At 41.3% G+C, this 15,721-nt stretch overlaps 1 protein-coding gene across 10 annotated transcripts in view; it reads left to right on the forward strand.

The window, feature by feature from the left end:
- The window catches only part of nrxn2b (neurexin 2b), an 811,982-nt gene that overhangs the window by 165,198 nt on the left and 631,063 nt on the right, over positions 1–15,721 (forward strand). For 7 of the 10 annotated variants that reach the window (XM_081599837.1, XM_081599839.1, XM_081599838.1 and 4 more), the window contains exon 4: positions 7,382–7,411. The exons of the other annotated variants lie outside the window; for them this stretch is intronic. In XM_081599837.1, the coding sequence (XP_081455963.1) occupies positions 7,382–7,411 (30 nt within the window). The remainder of the gene's footprint in view (positions 1–7,381; positions 7,412–15,721) is intronic. 10 annotated transcript variants of the gene reach the window in all.

A 15,721-nucleotide genomic window follows, 5' to 3' on the forward strand; every position in this document is an offset into this window, starting at 1 on the left:
ATGCAGTTAAAATATGAAGGTGTTCTTGTAATTCTATTTTGCCTAAGTTGATTAAAATATTCATTGCTACTCTTAAATTTTTTATGTAGAAACACCAGATCTGCTTGTGGGGGAGAAAAAAAAGTTGGTCTGGAGAATTTATTAATAAAAAATATTCCTCTTGATTCATTAATGTTCCTCCTGGTATTACAAGTGGTGAGTATTTTCGCTGGTAATGAAATCTTTGTAGAAATTAAAGGTTTTGCGCATTGCAGTTTGGTTAAGATTCACTGTGGCCATAAAGTTGTGAAAAATCTAATAATTTAAGTTCCAATTGACATCAAATTGATGTGAAAACAACGGGATATGCAAAAAAAAAAAAAAAAATCCACAACTTCACCCAAAGTCCTCACTTTATGAAAAGGGTTGATATTTGTTCACTTTTTGAAGCGCTGAAAGACGTGGAATTTATGTGGCAGCTCCTCGTCACCTGCTTCTCTTCCTCGTACAATTGGCACTCAGACTGAATTATTAAAGCCTGCTGAAACCTGCTGCAGTTTTAATATTTAGTTTTGGAAAGGTCATACATTATAGATCAGTCCGATGAAATGATAAATGTTCACATTGAATGAGATCAACCTTAAAGCTCTTGCACTGTTGTTTTTAAGCACTCGGTAGCAGAGCCTGTACCTCTTTGCTAACAGAGATAAAACGGCAATCACAGGGTTAACATTGATCCAGGCCTGATGGAAGCATTAAGCCTTGATTTGCCTCATGTTTGTACAGTAGATGCATCCTACATGCTGATTTACCATTATAACGAATGTGTGGTGGTATGTTTTTCTATGGCATCTTTTTCAATTTTTATGAATTTACATTTAGGTTATTTTTGATTGATAAATGGAAAGTCATTTATCTGCCATCATCAGTGGCCATGCTAACTAGCCTTAGCATTTGTGGCAGGTTATTTTGTGGCAAACCAGCTGTAGATTAACAGATTGCTAGCGAGAGGAGTTAGCACAAGAGTGACAGATGCCTCTAAGACCTTCTTCCTGTCTCTGATTGGTTGTTTTTGACTGGTTTGCTTCTGCAGTTTATACTAGAAGCACTGGGATAAGGCTTGTTTTTTTTTCACAGATTATCTGTCTTATATTGTAACAATATAATGAAAATGTTAACAAATATGTAAAAAAAAAATTCTAAAAAATACAATTATATATATATATTTTTTTTTTACAAAGTGCTTTAACAAAGTGCACGATGTGAAACAAGGGCAGAGTTGCTTTGTTGGGCTTGGAACCCACTCACAACTGCTTGCAGTTCTAGTTTATTGTATTACTGCTGTTTCAGTTTGTACCTTTTGAACATCCTTGTTCCCTTCTTCAAAAGTAGATTTGAACAGCTGTTCTCAAACACACTTTGCATTCAGCAAAACAAAACCTGTCTCTACCTCGATATGTTTTCAAGGAGGACATAAACTAGGAAATAACCAGATGTCGATATAAGTCTTTGGAAATCATAGTATTTAATATGCCATGTGGATCCCACAGGAGGGAGGGGAGCTTCAAGGTGAACGTATTCTTGTGGCTCGTTCTGTGTGTTCAACCAAGAAACGAGGGATGCGGCGTTAGATGAGAACCCAAGTTGAAAAGGAATAGAAGACGATAATGATGATGACGGCCATTTTTCTTTGTCCCCCTCGAGTGGCGAGTCGCTTCTGCTGTGACCCAACACATCTGCTCGTGTGTGTGAATGTGTCTGGGATGATGGAGCTTAAGGTTTATAAAAAAAATGTTTAAAAAATTGCGACTAAAGCTGTGACGGATCTTTCAGAAATGCGTGCCGCTATAGCATAACCGTTATCTGCTAAACATACATGCTATGCTAATTGGACGCTATTAGAGGTCTGTTTTTAAGCATCCAATGGTTCAAGAAGAGCGGTTAGAAAAATTAAAGAGCATTATGTACTGGCAGATGAGAAAGGAGGAAACAATAGGTGCCAACGTAGAGTTGCATATGGAGGCCAAGAAAGTTAAGGTGAGCAATAAAGGTAGTAAACGGAAGGAAATGGGAGGAAAAACAGCACATAACAGAACCATGTTCTCTTCTAATGACAAAATTATGACTGGCCTCCATCTGCCACTCGATCATAACCAGGCAGTCACACTCTCCAGACAGCACCCGTTCCATTAGACACTCCCATCTGTGCTCGCCACACGATTAACAATGTAATCAATGCTCAGATGTCAAGGAGGTGCGAGAACGGTGGCTCGCATTTCATCACGCTCCCAGGCTGCAAGGAAGCAGCGCTGCTTTTCTTGTTGCCGTGGCAGTTTGATTTCCCCTCCGATGTCGATGAAGCCTTGAAGAGCATTTCCTTGTGATCGGATTTAAATGTGTTACAAAGATAATTGGTGTAAATGCTCAATCATGTTGCCTTATCTGTTGTCGAGCCGGTGCCATGGAGTGTAGTGTAAGGAAGGACGTTGGTGTGAATGTGGCTTTGGAATTGGTTGTGCTTGTACACAGATCAGGCATTACATTATGACCACATGCCTAAGAGCATGTTGGTTTTCTTACACTAAGATATTGGCTGGTGTTTTAAGTCGGGGTGGGTAATTTTATTTTTGTCAACATTGGTTGAACAAGAGTCATTACAGTTGAACATTGTGACGTATCATCCAAACTTATAACTCAAACTCTGGGTGTCCCATAATTTGGTTTGTCCAAAGGAAACAACAGGAACACAAAGTATGTACTATAATATTTATTTTTTTCAATTTCCTTTAAAGCAACAAATATTATTGTTTTATTCTTAAATGCTTGGTTTGGCAATTGAAGTCTCACATTTTTGTACTCCATTCAAACATAATTCAAATTAAGTTACAATTGTTGTGTTTTTCAATACAACAATTGCCAGATTTTTGAAGGTGGCAGCTTCAAATATCAGTTACCGCATTGATTCTGTTTTTCTTTATATATTTTTTTTATTATCCAAAAATAAGTTTAAAGTTGTCTTAACCATTTAAATTTTACTCAAAACAGCTTCATCAGGTTGGAAACATTTTGAAACAATTTCAAAACAAGAGAATGAGAATAATAATAATAATAATAATAATAATAATAATAATAATAATAATTTTTAAAAAAGTGACATTGAAATAAAACTGTGTTCTAAAAGTTGATTTGCAGTCAGTGACCTAAATAAAGATTGACACATGTTTGTTTGGCTTAGGGACTTTTTATTTTATTTTTTTTGCGATGATTATGCATCAGTCATAACATTATGACCACAACCTTAGCACCCTAAAAGTATCTATCTGACATCAAGCTTGCTGTCTGATTGGTGGGACCAGGCCACCTCCTTCTGTTGCTCCATGGTCCATTTCTGATGTTTGGCTTTGAGATCCAAGTTCAGGTCCTAGTGAACCAGCCTTTGCTCTCCATGTACACCACTGAGACTCTGCTGCTCCTGGACCTGGCTGATGGGCAGCCTGATCAGTCGCCATTTCTCCTCTGGGGTGATTTTGATAGATAATCTCCGCTGCTGCCTCTGAACGCCCCACCGGAGCTGAAGATGTAGGGCTGCTCCGCTCACCCAAACCCTTCATCTCGCCCGTCATTTCTGCTTCCCTTATCGCCTAGGGTATTGTTTGAAGGAGAGACTGTGGTGTGTTTTGGAAGTGTGATCCCGGATTGGTGCATACCTTTTTAATTGCTTTCTACCTACACCTTTTTTTTTCTTTTTTCTTTGTTTTAACACCTCCTGATAAAAAGGCTTCTTATTGTTTCTTATCTCATGTTTTCTTTTTCATTCACCTGCGTGTGAAATTAAAGCTGGAAGTTTAGTTGTGAATAGCAGCCATTTAACAACCTGCAGCTGCAGCACTTTTTTTTCTCTACTGTCTTTCTCTCTCTGTGGTTTTTCCTCTTCTTCTCATCCTTTTTTTTTATGTATTGATTTTTTTTTTCTTTTTCTTCTGATCAGCTGCTTCAGCCACGTGAGGCTGGAATGAGAGGACATGTAGACGGTGGTGTGTTTGAGTGATTTGGTATGCAGCGACGGCAGCATTCTGTTTCATTGCAGGAGCCTCAGCCTTATCTCCTTAATGGAATATGAGCAGAGGGAACAAAACCAGAAAGTGGCACAGTGAGAATGATTGGTCTTTATGCAAAGGGGGCCGGCAGGAAACCGACCTCCACCGGATAAATAAAGCTCTCTGCCTGTACATTTCCTCTCACCCTGGATCACAGGATGCATTATATGGAGAACAGAAAGAACATCTTGTAGTCATTTAAGTCTTTAGTCTTAAATGACTAAAAAGTCATCTAGCAGTTGTATAATGTCCTGGTTTTTAGAGCAGAGTTACAACATAGATGTGTCGTTAGTCTTTCAACAGGCCTTTCCGTCGTCGTTGGCCCCTGGAAAGACTAAAAATAAGGCAGTATTGAGTAAAAACCTGAAGTCCCTTTTGGATCACCGTTAGCTGAGTTGTTGTCTCTGCGTGGCTCCTGTTTGAGCCGCTCCTGTTCAAAACGCTGCCGTTTGACGCTGAATTGTTGCTGACATTCGATTGTTTGCTCAGGCCGCCAGAAGCTTTGTGTTTGAGCTGCTATCGATCACTGAAAGACAGGCCGGCTCGAAAAAGATTTGACCTTTACAGTCTCCTTGTTTGTGACCTGTAATGCCGTTTTATATCCTGCTGTTGCCCGAGGATAAATCCAATTTCTTTTTAGTTGGGAATGTTCTACGCTTTAGGCCACAGGGTTTAATTTTTTTTTTGCTCCTCAGTGTTTTCTTGAAGGACTTTCTTCTCAAAAAACATGCTGCTGTACGAGTTCATGAATACAGCTCCATAGATAGAAATGGGGGTGAGGGAAAGACAGACTTATAGATGAAAGAAACAGAAGCAGGCAAGCAGGGACAGATGGACAGAAAGAGACGGACAGATACGGGAGACGGACAGAAACAGACATTTAGACAGAATCAGATGGACGGAAATAGACAAACATATAGACAGATATTGGAAATAAATGGATAGCAAGAAACAGAGACGGATATGGAGACACAGACGAATAGACTGATATGAGAGATAAACAGAGACGGATACAGAGAAACAGAGGGACAGATATGAAGATAGATGTAAAGACAAACAAACAAGCAGATCGAAATACAGAGAAACAGACAGATGGACAGAGATGGATAGAGACTGAGACAGACAGACAAAAACAGAGACAGATGCAGATCAACAGAGACAGAGATGGTGAAAGAGATGGAGACAAAGATAAAAGTATAGAAACAAAGATAGAGACATAGAGAGACAGACGGAGATAAAAAAACAATATAGAAGCAAAGATAGAGACAGACAGAGACCAAGATAGAGACTGAAAAAGACAGACAGGAACAGATACAGTAGATGTGTGAGACAGACAGATGGCCATAAACAGACATGACACACATCACTTTTTTATTTAATGTTTCTATTTCCTTAGAAGCTTGGCTGAATTTGACAGAAACGTAGACACTGACATACTTTATACTAGAAGCTGAAGTGAAACGGTGTGGCAGCAAAGCGTTTATAAGCCGGCGTGTTTCTTCTGTCTATATTCAGTTACAGATCCGTGTTTATACCATGTTTTCTCTGTGGTTTGGGCTTATGTCCCTCCTTCCATATATTTATCTAGTTATGACCATAAGCAAAGGATCATTAGATTTCTGTGTTTTCAATAAATATAGCTGCATGTTTTACTCAGTTTGTGTAAAGTAGCCGTCCACCAGTATGAGGTTTCTATGCCGACGTTGTGATGCTGCGGCTGTGCCGACGCTGTGTGATCTGTTTCGTGTTGTTTCAAGTTCTTAGCGTGTCTTCCAAAAGTGATTCATTTCCCTTCAAACGTTTTCACGCGTCACGGTTTGAGCACACGCTTCAGTGTGTTTCTACAGGGTTTTTGTGGGATAGACCAACAGAAGGCGGTGCATAATGGTAGAGCAGAAAGAAATCGATGCATGATTTCCTGGATTTTTACCATGTCAAAATCTAAAAAGTATGTTTTGAAATTGCATTCAGCCTCTGAGTCGATGCTTTGTATAGTCGTCTTCCACTCAGATCACAGTTGTGGATGTTTTGATGTCTGCTCCCGGTTTTAACATCCCCCCCCCCAAAAAAATGAATTTTTTGGCCACTTTTCCCAAAAAGTAGACGAAGCTGGATGGAAATTGTCTTTGAAAGGACATTTTTATTTCATGCTGCAGTTTTTCCAATTGGATTTAGGTCTGTACAACCTTTTCTGTCTATTATTATGTACAACTTTGTGTTGGTCAGTCACACACTGCAAAATCACAATATTTTGCCAAGTATTTTTCTCTAGTTTCTTGCAGAAATATCAATCTATCAGTCATGTTTTTTTATATAGCACATTTTAGTAACAAGGCAGTTAAAAAAAAGAAAATCAACAGTTGAAATTTAAAATTTTCCAAGTGCTGCCGTATTACACTTGAATTAAGACAAAATTAGCTTAAAGTAACTTGTCATTAAGCTTGTTTTAAGTCAATAATTCCTTAATATTGGTGAAAAGGTTCTACTTGCACTGGCAGATTATATAATTTATAATTTGGGAAAAAAATGTCTCGTTATAAGTGAAATAATCTGTCAGGTGGAACTTAAACTTTTTCATCAAATTTTAAGAAATATCGACTCATTTCTTCCTGAAAAGTTACTTCAAAGTTAGTTATGTCTTAATTCAAGTGCACCAAGATATTTGCACTTGAAACCAGACCAAAGATACTTGGTAAGACTTTGCGTTTTTGTGGCACTTTCATCAAAATGGCACCGGCTTGAAGGCTGGCAGCTGAAACATGACTGAGGTGGAAAAGTTTGACGGGTGTGGCAGCCTCTGAAAGGCCGTCGTGTCTTCTCTGTGAATCGGCTCAGGTTCCTGCTTTGTGGTTTGAGTAGCGTTGGAGGTAACCAATCAGATCCAAGCCTGTTTTTCTGCCAAACAGTTCTCTGTGTGTTCCATAAGTATTCAAGTGGAAAAAAAAAAGCATTTGTGTGAGCAATAGCCTTCGGCGGTTGCGCCAAATGAAAATGCTTTTTTTTTTTTTTTTTGTTTTCCAGAACCCCTCACACCTCACTCAAGAAGTGTTTGCTTGTTTTCTGTTGTTATTCGCTCTCTATCTCTCTATCTTTCACTCTTTCTTGTTTTTGTTTTGTTCTTGTTTTAGTTTTTTTTTTTGTACTTTTTTCTTTTTACTTTTAAACTCTGACATCCAAGTCTGCCCCAGGATGTCTGTCACAAACTGCAGTCCAACGTTGTGACAATGCTTTTTTTCCTTCCCGTGCCTTTTATGACCTTCTTTTTCTTCCTTTGTGTTCCTTTTTTCTGTTTTTTCCCCTTCAAGGTCTGGCGCACCTGACGTTAAACGACCAAGGTATGGGTTTATTCGTTTTTTTTTTCCTTTTTTTGTTCGTTTTCTTTTTGCCTTTTTTTTTTTAGAGGAATTGACTCAGCCTCTACGCTCCCAAAGCTACTGTTCTCCCTCACAAATTCCTCCTCTGCTTTCCACCTTCCCTCTGTGGCGTATCCTTCCATTTTTCTCCTAAATCCCCTGCTCTGTTTAATCCTTTTCATCTTCTTCTCGTCCATGTCCTCTAACTTTCCCTCGTTTTTCTGCCCCCCTCTCCCTCCCTCTTTGATTGTGCCTCCTTCCTCTCCCTTGCTGCCATTATCTTTGTGTTTTTTTTCTGTGACCTCCGCCAATGTGTGTCCCACCCCTTGTCCTGTCCTATGGCTCACGTCCTGGACTTCAACACTGACCACCTTTGACCCCGCCGGCCTGACCTCGGGGGCTGAAGGTAACACTTTTCTGCTCTCCCTTTCTGCTTGGGCTTAATCAAAAACAACAAAAAAACCCTAACCTGACAAAACTTCTGATTCTATTGGAAATGTGTTTGTTGGTCAATGTTTTAACAGCGAAATGCCTTCCAGCTTCCATTCACTAACACTTCAAGGTGAAAGTGTTGTCGAATGTGCAGAGTTTCTCATCACCACTCTGCTGACATTCCCATTGTTTGGCAATGATTTTGTATAATTTCTTCGATGGGCAAACTGTGACCAAGATGAACTGGGATCAGGTTTTATACGTTGGTTTTCATGGGAAATGTTTTGACATGAACACAGATTTCTACTGATGTTTTTCTATGTGTGACACAACAGCTGTTTAATGTCTGCTACACATCCTCTTTTGTCACAGATTTCCCCTTTTTTTTTACAGGTTGACAGAATTGGTTTTAAGTGACTCTTTGAGCTTTTTTTTTTTTCTTCTGATGTCTTTTCATTTCCTGCCCTTTTTCAGCCTCTGGCCTCTCGCCGAGCCCGGCTTATTGAATGTGGTGTTAAAGCAAAGTTCACGAGAGGAAAGTGAACATGTGCAATGAATGTTTTGACCTTTACTGGAATAGAAAGAGGTGCCTCTCCTCTCATTATGAACCATGTCACAGCTGCTCTATTTTTTTTTATGTAATTGTCTCTTTTTTATTCATTATTATTTCAGCTTCCTGTCCCAATCAAAGCTTTTATACATTTGCTTTTCCTTCAAGTGGTTTACAAAGAGGCAGTCTGAAACTTTACCCAACACATCTTGATCCTCCTCTAATCCAGGTGTGTCCAAAGTGTGGCCTGGGGGCCATTTGTGGCCCTTGGGCTGATTTTGTTGAGCCCCCAACTGCAATTCAGCAGTGATACAGATCTGTCCCATGTAACACAGGAGGCTGATGCATTTTAATCAGGGTAAAATTATTAATGACGTCATTTTCTTACAATGGAAAATGTTAAGTTCGGCACAAAGTATTCATCTTTTTAAAATTTCTATAATACAGAGTCACGTTTATTCACAGACATTACTGTAAAGCAGGCCTTGCTGCACCCGAATCAGTTTTTTTTAAATTTATTAAACCCGGTTAGTTACAGCAGCCATTTTGAAAGAGAGTGACCAAAGTCCTGTTCCTATGACTGAAAATAAATGTATTCAATCGAGCCCAAAATAAATTGAAAACTAGAAGACTTTCTTTTAATACAGTAAACATGCAAAATCTTTAAGTTTTGGATTTACAATGAAGCTTCTCTTACAAAAAACCCACCACCCTCCCCCCCAAAAAACCATTGGTGGAAAGGAAGGATTGGTCAAAATTTGGTCAATTAGCAATTTTGGTCAATGAGACAAAGTTTGTAAACCGTTGCTCTAAAGTCTGGTTCACATGACAAGATTCTAAAATTGTCGGCTGATTTTCAAAACCTGAGACCATAGACGAGATGGTTTCAAAAAGAATAACAAATCTTAGCTATAACGGGTTTAGCCATACAGTGTGAGGCATCGAGCAAAACATCGCAACAGATTTCATTCACCAACATTCAGATGTAAGATGGGAAAACTCTCCAAACCTCTCGAGACCAAGTGTTACGGCCCCCCCCCCTTTTGTGAGGAGGAGGCTAGTAACCCGACAACCACAAAAACTTGACAGAGTCCAGGTGAATGTTTTAAAAAAGAGGGATTTATTGATAAAAATCCCAGAAGGCTTGTACAAACTGTGGGGGAGAAAGGGACGGTTAGGTGGTGCCAAATCAAAGAAAATAATAAAACAAAACAGGGCCTAACTACCATCTATGCTAAAGAAAAGAAATAGAAAACAAAAACCCTGCCTACCTAATCTAACAAAAGTTTCCACCAAAACTTTACATGGGTGGCACCCACCTACTTACCTAATGTTTCTAACAGAAAAACACCTACGTGATGACATGTACAGGGTACCCCAAACTTACCTCGCCCTCTAACTCCCACCACAAACCTTCACACCAAGAGCAACAAGACATGCGTCAGGTAAAGTCAGTTCCCGTCAGAGATCTCCGGCTGGGATGCTTATATAAGGCCTCCCTGGATGCTGATTGGGCCTTGGTTGACGAGGATCAATCAGGGGAGATTGACACCAGCTTTCCTTACTACCTGTGAAGAGACAAACAAAAGAGGGGGGGAGGGGAAAGAGAAACAAACAGCCTGACAGGCATGTAACACCCCCACCCTTATAAGTCCAAACAAAAATGTTTGGAATGCTCAAGATAAAAAAAAATGCAAGCTCAAAATGCACGTGACAAAGCATCTGCTAACACATTCTCTGACCCCTTTTTATGGCAGATCTTGAGGTTGTACTCCTGAATGATCAAAGCCCACCGCATAAGTCTTTGATTCTGATTGTACATCCTGGAAAGAAAGACAAGTGGGTTATGGTCTGTGAAGACAGTGATGGGTTCCACACTCAAGCCAAGGTAAGCTTCAAAATGCTGTAACGCCAAGAGTAGTGCAAGCGCTTCCTTCTCAATGGTAGAATATCTACTTTGATGAAGATTAAACTTCCTTGAGAAGTAGCTCACAGGATGCTCTATGCCATCTTTATCATCCTGCAGAAGGACAGCTCCTGCCCCAACAGCACTGGCATCTATGTCCAGCTTAAATGGCAAACTGAAATTTGGGGCGGAAAGAACAGGAGAACACGAGAGCAATCCTTTTAGCTGTTCAAAAGCATACTGACATTCATCAGACCAAGTAAAAGGTTTAGAAGGGCTGGTCAAAGTTGTTAAAGGAGCAGCTACGGTGGAAAAGTTTTTACAAAAGCGACGGTAGAATCCTGCCATCCCCAGGAATCGACGGAGCTCCCTTCTGCTTGAAGGAACCGGAAAGTCAGAAATGACTTTAACTTTTGCATCCACAGGACACACTTTCCCTCCACCAACTTGTTGGCCAAGATAGAGAATGGTACCTTTACCAAACTCACACTTTGAAAGATTGAGTGTTAGTGAGGCAGTTGAAAGACGTTTGAAGACCTCAATCAAAGCTGCCAGATGGTTAGGCCAGTCATTTGAGTATACAACTATGTCGTCTAGATATACTCTGCAGTTTGGCACATCTCCCAGTACTTTATTCACAAGCCTTTGAAACGTAGCCGGAGCATTACATAGCCCAAAAGGCATCACTGTGTACTGGAGAAAACAGTCTGGTGTGACAAAAGCTGAGACGTCAGAGGCCTGTTTTGTTAGAGGTACTTGCCAATACCCTTTCAGCATGTCAAGTTTAGTGACAAATTTTGCTGGTCCAATTTCATCAATACAGTCTTCAATGAGAGGCAACGGGTGTGCATCAAGGACTGTTACAGCATTCACCTTACGAAAGTCTGTGCAGAACCTTGGACTTCCATCAGACTTCATGTCTAATAGACACGGAGAACTCCATGGGCTGCAACTCTGAATGGCAAGTCCATTTTTAACAAGGTACTCTACTTCCTTTTTCATAACCTCCCTCTTTGTGGGATTGACACGGTATGCCCTCTGCTTTATAGGTGCAGGATTGACAAGAATAATGTCATGAGACACCACATTAGTCTTGGTAGGAACATCCCCAAACAGACATTGGAAGTCTGATATGAGTTTTGTAATGTCCTCCACTTGGTCATCTGATAAATGTGCCAGATAGTCCGGCAGGTTAGCCAGTATTTCACCATTACTAAGCCTTGCAACTTGTGGTGGATCTTTACGCATTACCATATCCTCCTCAGCCAACTTTGAGAAACATGTTACAGGGGAAATGGCTTCAACCTGACTCTGGGTTGCTTGGTCAGTCCCCCTTGAATGATATAGTTTCATCATATTGACATGACAAAACCTGGTCTTACGGCGACGATCTGGGGTTTGAATAATGTAGTTCGTTTCACCAAGTTTCTTTTCTACCACATATGGTCCAGAGAACTTAGTTTCCAAAGAAGAGCCAGGGATGGGTAGCAAGATCAAAACCTTATCACCAGGGTGAAATTCACGAGTGACTGCTTTCCGGTCATAATGTTGTTTCATTTTGACCTGCTTTGAAGCCAAGACATTTTGCGCAAGAGCACAAGCTGCCTGAAGTCGCTCTCTCATCTTTGAAACATACTCTGGAATACTTTTTACAGAGTGAGAGGGTGAGATTAGCTTGTCTTTAAGGACATTTAAAGGTCCCCTAACCTCATGTCCAAACACAAGTCCAGCAGGACTACAACCTAAAGTGTCTTGCACTGTTCCACGCACGGCAAATAACAGAAATGGGATACCTTCATCCCAGTCCCTCTCTGTATCCATACAGTATTTTCTCAGCATTGCTTTTAATGTCTGGTGAAACCTTTCAAGGGCGCCTTGGCTTTCAGGGTGGTAAGAGCTTGAAGTTACATGCTCCACACCCAGCTGTTTTAGTGCCTGGGCAAAGGTCCTAGACATAAAGTTTGTGCCCTGATCAGTTTGGACAACCTTGGGAAGACCAAATATTGAAAAAAACTTTACCAGAGCTTTGGTAACCATGGGAGCTGTGATCCTCCGCAGGGGCACGGCCTCAGGAAACCTGGTGGAAGCACACATCATTGTCAAGATGAATTGGTTTCCACTTCTTGACTTTGGCAAAGGCCCCACACAATCCACAATCACTCTTCCAAAGGGTTCACCCATGACTGGAATTGGGCACAACGGAGCAGGAGGTATAATCTGGTTTGGCTTGCCTGCAACTTGGCAAACATGGCAAGTACGACAATAAAGTGAAACATCAGACTTGAGACCTGGCCAAAAGAAGTGTTTGAGAACATTGTTATAAGTTTTATTTATACCCAAATGCCCCGACAGTGGATGATCATGTGCTAATGCTAGCACCTGCATGCGGTACCTCATTGGCACAACCACCTGATAAATAGTACTCCAGTCCTCCAAGATTTCACCAGCCCAGCGTCGCAACAGAAGACCATCATCAAACACATATGCCACCTTCTTTCCCTGGGCTTCCTCCTGGGTAAGAACAGAAGAATGACATTTCAACAGAGTCATGTCCTGTTTTTGAGCAGCAATGAATTCCTCTCTGGAAGCAGGTAACTTCATCATATCTGGACCTGGAAGAGGAGATACATTTTCAGACTTGTTAAGTTCAGTCTCTGATCCAGCAGCTTGAGTCTGCTCTGCAGCAAGAAAAGAGTCAGACAAATCAAGACTGTATTTCTTTGACTGGGCCCGCGTGACCACACAAGCAGGGAAAACGTTAGGCATTGGTTCAAAGTCCATGCTTGTGTCAGGTCTGTCCAACACCTCAGGCACAGGTAATACCTTTCCGCCAGCCAAGTCATTCCCCAGAATGAGATCAATCCCCCTTATGGGCAAGGCGGGAAGGACAGCAACCTTGCAAAAACCACTCACAAGAGTCGAGTTAAGGTGGATATTATGCAGTGGTGCAGATACAAAAGTCATTCCAATACCTTGGACAACCACTTTGGACTGACAAGATGACATGACGGGTAAAGACAGAATACCCTCCCGAATGATTGTCTGGGAACCGCCTGTGTCCCTCAGTATTTTGACTTGTCGGCCATCCTTTGGATCCCCTGTCAAGGAAACAAGACCCTGGGTAACAAAGGGTATGAAACAGGGATCTAGTTCATCCTCATGTTTAGCAGTCTGTTTGCTGGAGGGTGACACATTTTTAAGCAACCCAACACCTTTTGTCTGTGCTGCCAAAGCCTTGCTCTTTAATGAAAGACAGTCAGCAATGACATGGCCTTTTTTATGGCAGTAAAAGCACTCCCTTACCTCACGTGGAGAAAGTGGTGGTTGCTTAGCCTTAGCTTCTGACTGAGTGGGGTCAGGTTTTTGTTGACGAATGTTCAAAACTTTATCTGCACGAGGTACAGACACAAATACATTCTTGTGGGTCAACATAAACTCATCAGCGACAATAGCTGCTTTAGACAAAGAGGCCACCTTTTGTTCATTCAAGAAAACCACCAGTCTTTCAGGCAACATGTTCTTAAAGTCTTCCAACAGAATTAGTTGGCGAAGGGATTCAAAGTTACCTTTAACCTCACTTGCAGCACACCATTTATCAAAAAGTAGTCCCTTCTCACGTGCAAACTCCACATAGGTCTGGCCATTAGACCTCTTTTGGTTCCGGAATTTTTGCCTGTAAGCTTCAGGTACAAGTTCATAAGCACGCAAGATTGACTTTTTCAGCACATCATATTTCATGCCGTCTTCTGTTGACAGTGATGAAACAACCTCCTGTGCTTTACCTATGAGCTTGCACTGCAAAAGCACAGCCCACATCTCCTTTGGCCACTCTAGTGCCACAGCAATCCTCTCAAATGCATTGAAGTAAGAGTCCACTTCTGACTCCCTAAACACAGGCACCAAAGCAATATTCTTGCTGACATCAACTTGTTTTTATCTGACGCCACCTGTGGAGAATCAGAGTTCACAAATGAACAAGGAGGTGAGTTTCCACGTGAAAGCCTCATAGCTTCTACCTCAAGCTGTTTCAATTTAATCTCCTTTTCGGCTTCAATTTCCAACTTGCGCATTTCAAGTTTGAAATCAAACTCAGCTTTTCTTACCAACTCCCTCTCCTGTGCCTCCAACTGTAGGCGAGCCAGCCGAACCTTGAGTCTGACATTACCACTGGAGCCACTGAGCTCTGGTGACACCGGATCGAACCGTGGTAAAGTCGCAGGGGGCGCCTGTGGCTCTGCCAACCCCTTTGGGGGAGTTTCCATTACAGCAACTCCATCTTCCGAAGGAGGGAGTCCTAGATCAACAGAAGGAACAGCACAAACATCTACATCCATTTTACTTGAGTCTGCTAGGACTTTAATCTCAATCAGTTTTTGAACAACAATGCTTTTAATTTCAGCTTTTGAAAAGTGTTTTTTCACTGAAATGTCAAAATGTTCAGCCAGACACAACAAGTCGTCCTTACGACACAGTTCCAGCTGTTCATGGCTAGGAGCCTGTACGAATTCCTCTAAGCTGAAGCTCATTTCTAAACAGACACAAGGATCTCTCAAATTATTGTGGATGTCTACAGCTCAGGGAAAATGGTTATCCCGGACGAGCCCCCACTTGTTACGCCCCCCCCCCCCCTTTTGTGAGGAGGAGGCTAGTAACCCGACAACCACAAAAACTTGACAGAGTCCAGGTGAATGTTTTAAAAAAGAGGGATTTATTGATAAAAATCCCAGAAGGCTTGTACAAACTGTGGGGGAGAAAGGGACGGTTAGGTGGTGCCAAATCAAAGAAAATAATAAAACAAAACAGGGCCTAACTACCATCTATGCTAAAGAAAAGAAATAGAAAACAAAAACCCTGCCTACCTAATCTAACAAAAGTTTCCACCAAAACTTTACATGGGTGGCACCCACCTACTTACCTAATGTTTCTAACAGAAAAACACCTACGTGATGACATGTACAGGGTACCCCAAACTTACCTCGCCCTCTAACTCCCACCACAAACCTTCACACCAAGAGCAACAAGACATGCGTCAGGTAAAGTCAGTTCCCGTCAGAGATCTCCGGCTGGGATGCTTATATAAGGCCTCCCTGGATGCTGATTGGGCCTTGGTTGACGAGGATCAATCAGGGGAGATTGACACCAGCTTTCCTTACTACCTGTGAAGAGACAAACAAAAGAGGGGGGGAGGGGAAAGAGAAACAAACAGCCTGACAGGCATGTAACACCAAGCGTGAGTTCAGAGTAAACAAACATGGCTGCCTGGCAAGAAGCTCTAGCGATGGTTCATTTCCCCACCAGACTTTCTGGTGCACAGTGTTAGTTGACACACAAACAATAAGATATGTTGACTTCAGTTATATAAATATGTATGCATGTATGTATGCATGCAAAATATGACTTCATA

This window comes from Poecilia reticulata, chromosome 18 (assembly GCF_904066995.2).
Source record: "Poecilia reticulata chromosome 18, P_reticulata-male-v2, whole genome shotgun sequence".
In the NCBI taxonomy this organism is placed as follows: Eukaryota; Metazoa; Chordata; class Actinopteri; order Cyprinodontiformes; family Poeciliidae; genus Poecilia; species Poecilia reticulata.